The sequence below is a fragment of the Phaseolus vulgaris genome, chromosome 1 (genome assembly GCF_051622355.1).
Source record: "Phaseolus vulgaris cultivar YP4 chromosome 1, ASM5162235v1, whole genome shotgun sequence".
In the NCBI taxonomy this organism is placed as follows: Eukaryota; Viridiplantae; Streptophyta; class Magnoliopsida; order Fabales; family Fabaceae; genus Phaseolus; species Phaseolus vulgaris.
The window spans coordinates 19444265-19454400 of NC_143498.1; the positions used below are offsets into that span (position 1 = coordinate 19444265).

Genomic DNA, 10136 nt, shown 5'->3' on the forward strand with positions numbered 1-10136 from the left:
AAACTTCAAGTCAAAGGGTGGGTTCTTACTCGCACTTTTATCCCAAGAAGGACTTTAAAAAAGAAGGTAGCACATCTAGAGAAAAACCAAAGGAAGCTACCAAACCTTTTGCCAAAGACACCTCTACCCCACCCATCCGAGCTAGGGATACCAAGTGCTTTAAGTGCTTTGGAAGAGGGCATGTGCAAGCACAATGCCCAAACCAAAGATCTTTGTTCTTAAAGGGTGTATACGAGTACACTAGTGGTGAGGATGAACCAAGTGAGAGAGAAGAAGGGGGAGAGGATGAGAGGGTAAGTCCATTAGAGGGAGAATTGTTAATGATTAGGACAACCCTCAACAATCAACCTAGCACATCCATGGAAACACAAAGGGAGAACATCTTTCATACAAGATGTAATGTTTTAGAAAATATATGTTCCCTCATTGTGGATAGTGGATCTAGTTGCAATTGTTGTAGTGCTAGGATGGTTGATAAGCTCAATCTACAAGTAGTTCCTCATCCCAAACCTTATAAACTACAATGGATCAATGAGAATGGGGAACTAAGTGTAGATAAGCAAGTGGAAATCAAGTTCTCTATAGGTAATTACAAAGACAAGGTTTTATGTGATGTAGTACCTATGGAAGCTTGCCATATCTTATTAGGTAGACCATGGCAATTTGATAAGAAAACCTTGCATGATGGTCTAACTAACGAGATTTCCTTCACCCATAAGCATAGGAAGTTTGTACTTAGTCCTTTACCACATTCTCAAGTGGTAAAAGACCAAATACAAATGAAACATAAGAGGGATGAGGAAAACAAAAAAAAAAGAGCGCTAGAAAAAGAGAAAATCCTTAGGGATAGAAAGGCGTGGGAGAAGAGTGTTCCTTTCCACAAGGTTGTTCAACAAGAAAAACCTTTGAAAAATACCTTGGAAAATTTGCTTCTTGTTGAAAAGCCTAGCCTAGTCTTTTGTAAAGGAACACTTACATGCACTTCCACAAATCATGAACCCATGAGTCTACCTCCTCAAATTAAAAATCTTTTGAGTGAATTTGAAGATATATTCTCTAATGAGGGTCCTCAAGGACTCCCTCCCATTAGAGGTATAGAACATCAAATTGACTTAATTCCGGGGGCAAGTATACCAAATAGGCCTGCATATAGAACTAACCCTGAGGAAACAAAGGATATAGAGTCACAAGTTCAAGACTTGTTGGAGAAGGGATGGGTTCAAAAGAGCTTAAGCCCTTGTGCTGTACCTGTCTTGTTGGTGCCAAAAAAAGATGGAAAATGGAGAATGTGTTGTGATTGTAGAGCAATCAACAACATCACCATCAAGTATAGGCATCCAATCCCAAGGCTTGATGAGTTACATGGGTCAATTATATTCTCTAAAATTGATCTTAAAAGTGGGTATCACCAAATTCGAATTAAAGAGGGTGATGAATGGAAAACCGCTTTTAAGACCAAGTTTGGATTATATGAATGGTTGGTGATGCCTTTTGGTCTCACTAACGCACCTAGTACATTCATGAGGCTCATGAATCATGCCTTGCGAGATTGTATAGGTAAATATGTAGTATTTTACTTTGATGATATCTTAGTATATAGCAAGAACCTAGAAGACCATCTAAGTCACCTTAGGGAAGTCCTTCTAGTGCTTAGGAAAAATAGTTTATTTGCCAATAGTGATAAATGTACCTTTTGTGTAGATAGCATAGTTTTCCTAGGTTTCATAGTTAACAAAAAAGGGGTGCATGTTGACCCCGAGAAAATCAAAGCCATCCAAGAGTGGCCAACTCCGCAAAGTGTAAGCGATGTAAGAAGTTTTCATGGGCTAGCTAGCTTTTCTAGACGTTTTGTACCTAATTTTTCAAGCTTAGCTTCCCCTCTCCATGAACTTGTCAAAAAAGATGTTGCATTTTGTTGGAGTGAAAAGCATGAGCAAGCCTTTCAAAGGCTAAAAGCTCAACTCACCAATGCACCAATTCTAGCTCTCCCAAATTTTTCTAAAACTTTTGAGATAGAATGTGATGCATCGGGAGTGGGCATAGGTGCGGCCTTGTTACAAGGTGGACACCCCATTGCGTATTTTAGCGAAAAACTCCATGGTGCCACCCTTAACTATCCTACCTATGACAAAGAGCTTTATGCACTTGTGAGGGCCTTAAAGACTTGGGAACACTATCTTGTGTCCAAAGAATTTGTTATACATGGTGATCACGAGTCTTTAAAATATTTGAAAGGCCAACACAAGCTCAATAAGAGACATGCAAAATGGATGGAATTTCTTGAACAATTTCCTTATGTGATCAAATACAAGAAAGGGAGCACAAACATAGTGGTGGATGCTCTCTCAAGGAGACACATGCTCTTTTCCAAACTTGGTGCCCAAATTCTTGGATTTGATCACATAAAAAAACTTTACCAAGATGATCAAGACTTTGCATCCATCTATGCTAAGTGTGAACATAGGGCACAAGAAGGTTACTATGTGACCGAGGGATATCTCTTTAAAGAAGGAAAACTTTGTATTCCCCAAGGTACATATAGGAAGCTTTTTGTAAAAGAATCACACGAGGGGGGTCTCATGGGCCATTTTGGAGTTGATAAAACTCTTGATCTTTTGAAAGAAAAATTTTATTGGCCACACATGAGAAAAGATGTTCAAACACATTGTTCTAGATGCATTTCATGTCTAAAAGCCAAATCTAGAACAATCCCTCATGGACTATATACCCCTTTACCGATTGCAAATGCTCATTGGGAAGACATTAACATGGATTTCATCTTAGGACTTCCTAGGACTGCAAGAGGTCATGACTCTATTTTTATGGTAGTGGCTGGATTTAGCAAAATGTCCCATTTTATTCCTTGCCACAAAGTAGATGATGCTCAAAATATTTCTAGACTCTTCTTTAGAGAAGTGGTGCGACTTCATGGGTTGCCTAGAAGTATAGTATCCGATAGAGATCCCAAGTTCATAAGCCATTTTTGGAAAACTCTTTGGGGGCAACTTGGCACAAGACTACAATTTTCAACATCTTGTCATCCTCAAAAGGATGGCCAAACCGAAGTAGTCAATCGATCTCTTGGTACTATGCTTAGGGCTATCATGAAAGGAAACCACAAATCTTGGGATGAGTACCTTCCTCACATTGAATTTGCTTATAATAGAGTAGTTCACAAAACTACTAATGCTTCTCCTTTTGAAGTTGTCTATGGATTTAATCTTCTTACACCCCTTGGATTTGATACCTCTTCCTAATCCACAAGAATTTGTGCATAAGGAAGGAGTTATCAAAGCCGACTTTGTTAAGAAACTACATGAGAAGGTTAAACTCCAAATTCAACAACAAAATGAAAAGTATGCAAAACACAACAATAAAGGGAAGAGGGAAAAACTTTTTGAGGAAGGAGACTTAGTTTGGCTTCACCTTCGAAAAGATAGATTTCCCACTCAAAGGAAGTCCAAAGGAAGTCCAAAATAAGTCCCCGAGGTGATGTACCCTTTCAAGTCATCAAGAAAGTCAACAACAATGCTTACAAGTTGGATTTACCTATTGAATATGCAGTGCATGATACTTTTAATGTAATTGACTTAACTCCATTTGTAGGTACCAATGAAAACGACTTGGATTTGAGGACAAATCCTTTCCAAGGGGGAGGGGATGATGGAAGAGGGCCAAGCACAACATCCCATGAAAGAAAAAAGCCTCTAGAGTCAAGTCAAGACCGTCTAGAGCCAAGCCAAGAGCGTCTAGAGCCAAGTCAAGATGGTCTAGGACCAAGGCAAGGGCGTCTAGACCAAGGGCAAGAGCACCATGGACCAATTACTAGGTCCATGGCCAAGAGACTAAACGAAGACTTGGATCAAACTATGGATGGAAGAGAGACCAATTTGTATATGTTCCATGAAGGCCCATCAAGTGTAGCTTAGTCTTAATTGTGGTGTAATGTGAACCTTTGTTTAAATTCTGCAAATTAGGATTAAGGAGGAGTTAACCTATATTAGCTACGGTTTCTAGAACCTCCCCACTAATCTAGGACCAGCCATGTGCAAGTTAGAAGGCCATGTGCACCCATGTGCCATGTGCTCCATGTGCCTCCATGTGCTACTCTTTTACATTTCATTTGGCTTGCATTTGCTCATCATTTAGGTCATCATTTACGGTCCTCCTTAGCCTATAAAAGGAGGAGCCAACCTCATGTATTGCAAGATTAAATTGAGTATTGTTATGCTGCCGAACTTAAGCCATAATCTCTACTCCTTGCCTAGCATCTAGGTTTTAGTCTTCAATCCTTACACCTTCAAAGGGGTTGGCCGAACCTCCCTAATCTCACACTCTTCATGCACCTTCAAGGCACCCACACTTCCTAGGAAGGCCTTGCTCCATCAACATCCATAAGCTTCCGCAAATCTCACCCCAAAATAAACCAAAAGAAGACCTCAATGTCATCAACAAGCATGTAAGGAACATTGCTTTGAAAGCTGCCAAGCACAAGAACAAGCATGGTTCAGCAAATTCTTGAAGAGAAATCGCAACAAAGAATCCAACAAAGAAAGGTATGGAAACAAGAAAACTAGTGATTTCAATTCTAACAATTATACTTGCTTTGGTTGTGGAGAACAAGGGCATATAAAAGCTGATTGCCCAAATAAAGAAGGCAAGGAAAAGAAGTCAAGTAATAAGGAAAAGAAAGGGAAATAAAAAAGAGCATATATTGTTTGGGATGAAAATGAAGTCTCTTCATCAAGTGAAGATGAAAAAGCCAATCTATGTTTAATGGCAGATGGAGATGATGATTCAAACAATGTAAGTTCTTGTGCTTCCTTAAGTGCTGAAAATTATAGCCAATTACTTCAAGCTTTTAAAGAAACTCATGAAGAAGCTAACCGATTGGCTCTCTCAAACAACTGATTGAAAGGGTTAAATAACTGGCTTGAAAATAGAGTCAAGACTCTTGAAGAAGAATTTGAAAAGTCAAAAATTGATTTTAAAAAACTTGAAATGCATTGCAAAAATTCTTCTCACTTGAGTGACTCCAAGTTTTGTAAAAATTGTAAAACTCTTGAGAGTAAGATCCACTATCTTGTAAGAATTGTGGATAAACTTTCAAAGGGTAAATCCAACTTTGAAACTGTCTTGGCATCCCAAAAATGTGTTTTTGGAAAATCTGGTTTGGGGTTTTATCCTTGAAACAAGAAAAATGGGATTTCAAAGCCTTTTTCAAAAGTGCCAGAAAAACAACCGATTGAAATATCGAAACAACTGGTTGTTACATGCTTTTACTACATGAAGAGAGGCCACTCAGTTAGATTCTGTAAAAATAGAAAATATTATGTTCCTAAAGGTATTTTGAAATGTATTCCCAAAGGTCGTAAGGTTTCAAATGATAAAGATGAATCAAAATGACCCACATTTGTAAGGGGACCAAATCTTGTTGCTTGAATTCATTATGATGCAGGGATACTAAGAGAAGCATGAAGTCTTGAGTTATCTGATCACGCCTTTGGAAGAAAAGAAGTGTGTTTGGAACTGAACTAAGGGTATGTACCAGTTCAAGATGTCTTGAAAGCCAAAAGAAGCATTCTTGATCACAAACAATGACTCATTGAAGGAACTTCACAATAAAAGGATAAGACCTTCCCTGTCTCTGCTTGTCAATTATAATTCATTTTAAATTCTTCATCTACATATGAGAAATTGCATCTGTTTTAAACTCTTCTCAGTTCCTGCTTAAAATTCAAACAATGTTGTTGCTGCAAAAAACAACCGATTGTTTTCTCGAAACAACCGATTGTTTCTTCTCTGACAGCACTGCATAAATGGATTTAATTTCTTTATGCATTCTATCTTTTGCATATTTAAATCTTAAAGATTCTTCAAGTCAATTAAGCAGTCATGAAAGCCTGATTTGGTTCTGAAGCAAGTTACTTCTTGTCATAAAGGAATATATTCCATATCTTGGAAATTCAAGTGCCTTTATGTCTAGTCAAAGTCACATGTGTTGACCATGTGTTTTTCTGCTCTGTGCTGACGTTTTTCTGTGCAAAAGTTGGACCAGATTTCTTCTTTGAAGACTGAAACCCACTTCAACCAAAGGATCAAAGAGGGATTCTGTTTTGCTATAAAATCCTCTGCAGGTGTTTTCCTTCACAAAAACAACCCATTGGGCCATCTCTTATTACATCTCATTCTCTCCGTTGTGTGTGTGCCTTTTTCTCATTCTGTTTTCATGGATTCCACTCCTCCAACATAAAAAAGGATTAAAACCAGGATTGTAAGATCAGGAGGACGTCTTGAGGGCTGGTTTTCAGGAGACAATGAATTGATTGAGAGATATCGCTTTTAAACAAGTAGAAAAGTGATAAATAACCCAAAAGTTGTCTCTTTTGGCTGGTTGAAGAGCCAAAAGTTGAATGATGTGAGGAGGCTTCTCAAAGAACAGTTGTTAAAAAGGTTCTTGGAGATGACAGGAAACATCTATCCGGATCTTATTCGGGTTTTCTACACCAACTTGAAATTTGAAGGTAACAATCTTGTTTCTCATGTCAATGGTGTGGATATGGAGATCAGTCATGAGGTGTGGGCTGCTATGGCTGGTCTAAAGTATGATGGGTTGAGAATCAACAAAGGAAACATTAGTGTGGTGGAAAACTTCAACAAAACTCAATATTACAAAAGTTGTTTGAAGAATCCTCATGCTCAAGTAAGAACTTGTTCGGTTAGAGGGCTGAAATTAAATGAAAGGTTGTTGACTCTCTTTGTCACGTGGATTCTAACACCAAGAGGAAGCAACCATTATGTTCTAACTGAGGAAGATCTTGTCTACATCTACTGCATAACGAACAAAGTCAAGATTAATTGAATACATATCATCAAGGAGCATATGCAAAAATCTATGAGTCAACATTTGAAGTGAACAATGGATCACTAAGCAAGATGAGTTTTACCAAGATCAATGGAAAATGGGTGAGTAAGGATGATGGACAAGGTGGTTCCTCAAGTGGCCTTCATGCTGAACATGGTCAAGAAGATCAAGAAGATGCTGATATGGATTTTTCAGATATAGAACAGCCTGCCACTGATTTTGGTGTTGGGACAAGTGTTGGACATCAAGGATATGAGACTCCTTCAATGTCTCCCTTTGAGAGCTACATGGTGAATAGGCTAGATGGCTTTATGGAAAATCAAAGGAATCTTCATGATCTTTGTGTTTCAAACTTTCAGAACTTTGATAATAGATTCCAAAGCATGGATACACGGTTTCAAACGCTTGATGAACAGATTGAAGTTGTTCAGAATCAAATTTTTGAGCTGCAGTATGGAAAGGAAGACCGAAGAAAAACAACCAGTTGATCTATCGAAACAATCGATTGTTAAGCTTCACTGTCAAGGCTTTGCTGTTCTTTTTATCTTTATATTGCTTTATTTTGAACTATTCTGTTTGTGTTGTCTTACAAACTGTTATAACTCTGCTTTTATTCAGTTTTTAATTTCTGTTGCATTATTGGTTTGTATGAAGCTGTTTTTGCCTTGTTTTTTGGCTAGTTTTTCTGCTCTTATGTTTATTCAGAAAAAAAGTTGATGTATGATCATAACTTGCTATGAGAGATGCTCTGGATTGCATAACTTTTGTTTTGCAGGTACAGTTTCAGATTCAATCAAGATCAACACAAGCAACCAAGGATTTGTCTTCATCAAATAGGGGGAGATTACTGATCAAGAGTGATCAAGTGCTTTGAAGAATCCAAATCCTATGTGTTTGATGCAAGGCTGGTGTTGCTGCTATGTTTTGGAAGGGATCTAGGTAGAATAGAATGTGATCCACTCCTTTGTTGAATCTAAAACTGATGTGATTTAGAACCTTTTAGAAAATAAAGTGTTTTTCCAACTAAGTGTAAAACAACCTGTTGTTTTGTCGAATCAACCGGTTGTTTTACTCTTATGAGTTTTTGAAAATGTTGAAAACTGTTTTAGTTTGGTTAACTTAACTGCCAAACCAAACAATCGGTTGTTTCGTGGTTTCAACCGATTGTTTCTTTGAAAATCCTAACAGAATTTTGTTTTGGTTGTTGAATGTGCTTTAAATGATTTCCAACTGAATACGCTCCTTCATTAATTGCTTTGACCAATCTTTGGAAAATATAAATAGTTTGTTTATGTTTTCAAACAAGCAAGAGAAACATATTTGAGTTTTTCAGTTGTGAAAAAGTTGATTTCAAGATTTGAACATTCACATCAAGCTTTGGGTTTTCAAAGAGAGTGGAATAGGATTGCAATTGTATTGATTTCAGTTTGTTCTGTAAACAAGTGTAATCCCTTCTCAACCTTCTGTATTTCCGGTGTTGTGTTGCCAAGGAGTGTTGTGTGCTATTGAGGTGGTCAAGATCAATACTCTTGTTGTGTGCTTTTCCAAAGGGAGTGTGTTTCTTGAAGGGTTCAAGGTCACTACTTTGGTGGTTTGTGTATTGTAATATGGTTTGATTACTTAGTGGATTACCCAGTAGTTTTTTGGGTACTGGATGTAGCTCTTGGCTTAAGAGTGAACCAGTATAAACTGTTGGTGTATCTCTCTTTTACCCTAAACTCATTTAAATTATGTTTTAAGCTTTTCTAGTATAAACAACCGATTGTTTCGAAGAAACAATCGATTGTTTTTCTATTGCTTTGCTGATTTAGTGCTTATATTCTTGGATAACCTGATTTCTGTTCTGGATTCACACAAAGAATTTGTTAAACATTGAAAAAGTTTTCAAAAACCTCTCTTAAACAATTCACCCCCCTCTCGTTTAAGGACATATATTCTAACAAGGTGAACCTAGATTTGTTGGACAAGGTGCATGATCATGCCCGCATCAACTCAGAGGCTTTAAAGAGAAGGGTTGAGTTAAAGCACAAGACCAAGATAAATCCTCAACAGTTCAAGGTTTCCGACTTGGTGATGCGAAAGGCCCACCCCTACACACTGGAGAATGATGTGATGTGAGTTGAATCAAGCTAGACACTTTAATACACTTGAAAACAACATTATATGTGAAGGTAGAAAACAATTCAAGGTACAAATGAATAGTAAAAAATGAAAACGAAATTAACGACACCAAAACAGAATGCTAAAACAGAATTGGACTCAAGGAAGCTTAAGGAATCATCAATGGAGACATAGCCTTCCAAAATGATGAACCAAACTCAATAAGAGTGCTATCTCCTTGTGAACAACTAATAGAACAAGATTCACCGAACAAAATTGAAAGACAAACACAAATAACCGAACATAATTGATGAAGAACAAAAGCTACCGATTGAAACACAAATTGAAACAAAAGAACCGATTGAAATTGAAGAACAAGGCATAGAATAAAAAACTACCGAATGAAATGACTATGGAAGATGAAAAAAGATAAAACTTATGTGGTTGTAGCTTGGTTTGGGAACGGACACGCCACTTGGATGGTGAAAGGTCCTTGATAAGTCTTGGTAAGCCGTCACTTGAATGCTCCCAATGCATCACAAGATGAGACAAAGAAGAGGAGAACAAGTCTCACACTAAACACTCACAATTTGAGCATAGTTTCTTTACTTCAAAACTCAACTTGTGTTTACAATGACCAAGCACCTCTATTTATAGCTTTAGAGGGCTGAAATGAAAGTGAAACAAATTCAGAATTCCCTCCTAATTTTAATTCAAATTTGGAGCCAATCTTAAGTCACATGGGAGGTGTGACCTTTTTCTACTTTGGCACCTCCTAAAAACTACACCTACACTTACTCTTTTATGTCACATTAAATGTGTGACTTTGTTTTGTACAGTAGCACCCCTTATTGTTGAACCAAGTGGTGTTCAAGCTTTGAAGAATCCAAATCCTTTGAAGGATGTTGAAGCCTTTGCTGTGCTTGGTGTTGCTGTGCTGGCTTAGTATAGTTCTGGGGTAGTTTAAGTTTTGTAATCCACCCTTTGATTAAATCTAAAGCATAAGCCTCTCAATCTTTGTGAAAGTAAAATGTTTTCAAACTAAGTTAAAACAACCGATTGTTTTGTCGAAACAACTGATTGTTTGTACTTAGGTGTTTTAAGAAAAATATTGAAAACTGTTTTTCAAATGGTTGAACTGTTAAGAACCAAAACAACTGATTGATTCGAG

General features: G+C 37.4%; 1 protein-coding gene across 1 annotated transcript; it reads left to right on the forward strand.

Moving 5' to 3' along the window:
• Positions 1-1001: 1001 nt before the first annotated feature.
• On the forward strand, positions 1002-7353 carry LOC150029544 (uncharacterized). Its single transcript, XM_090295813.1, has 5 exons — positions 1002-1557; positions 1720-1799; positions 2217-2667; positions 6525-6603; positions 6933-7353. Exons 1-5 carry the CDS (start codon positions 1002-1004, stop codon positions 7351-7353), a joined length of 1587 nt encoding a protein of 528 aa, XP_090151939.1.
• The last annotated feature ends 2783 nt before the right edge of the window (positions 7354-10136 follow it).

Coding starts and splice junctions, on each gene's coding strand:
- LOC150029544 (XM_090295813.1), top strand. CDS start 1,002: ATGAGTCTACCTCCTCAAATTAAAAATCTTTTGAGTGAATTTGAAGAT. Junction 1,558..1,719: donor TGCCTTGCGAGATTGTATAG/GTAAATATGTAG, acceptor TAGTTTTCCTAG/GTTTCATAGTTAACAAAAAA. Junction 2,668..6,524: donor AAAAGATGTTCAAACACATT/GTTCTAGATGCA, acceptor TGAAATTTGAAG/GTAACAATCTTGTTTCTCAT.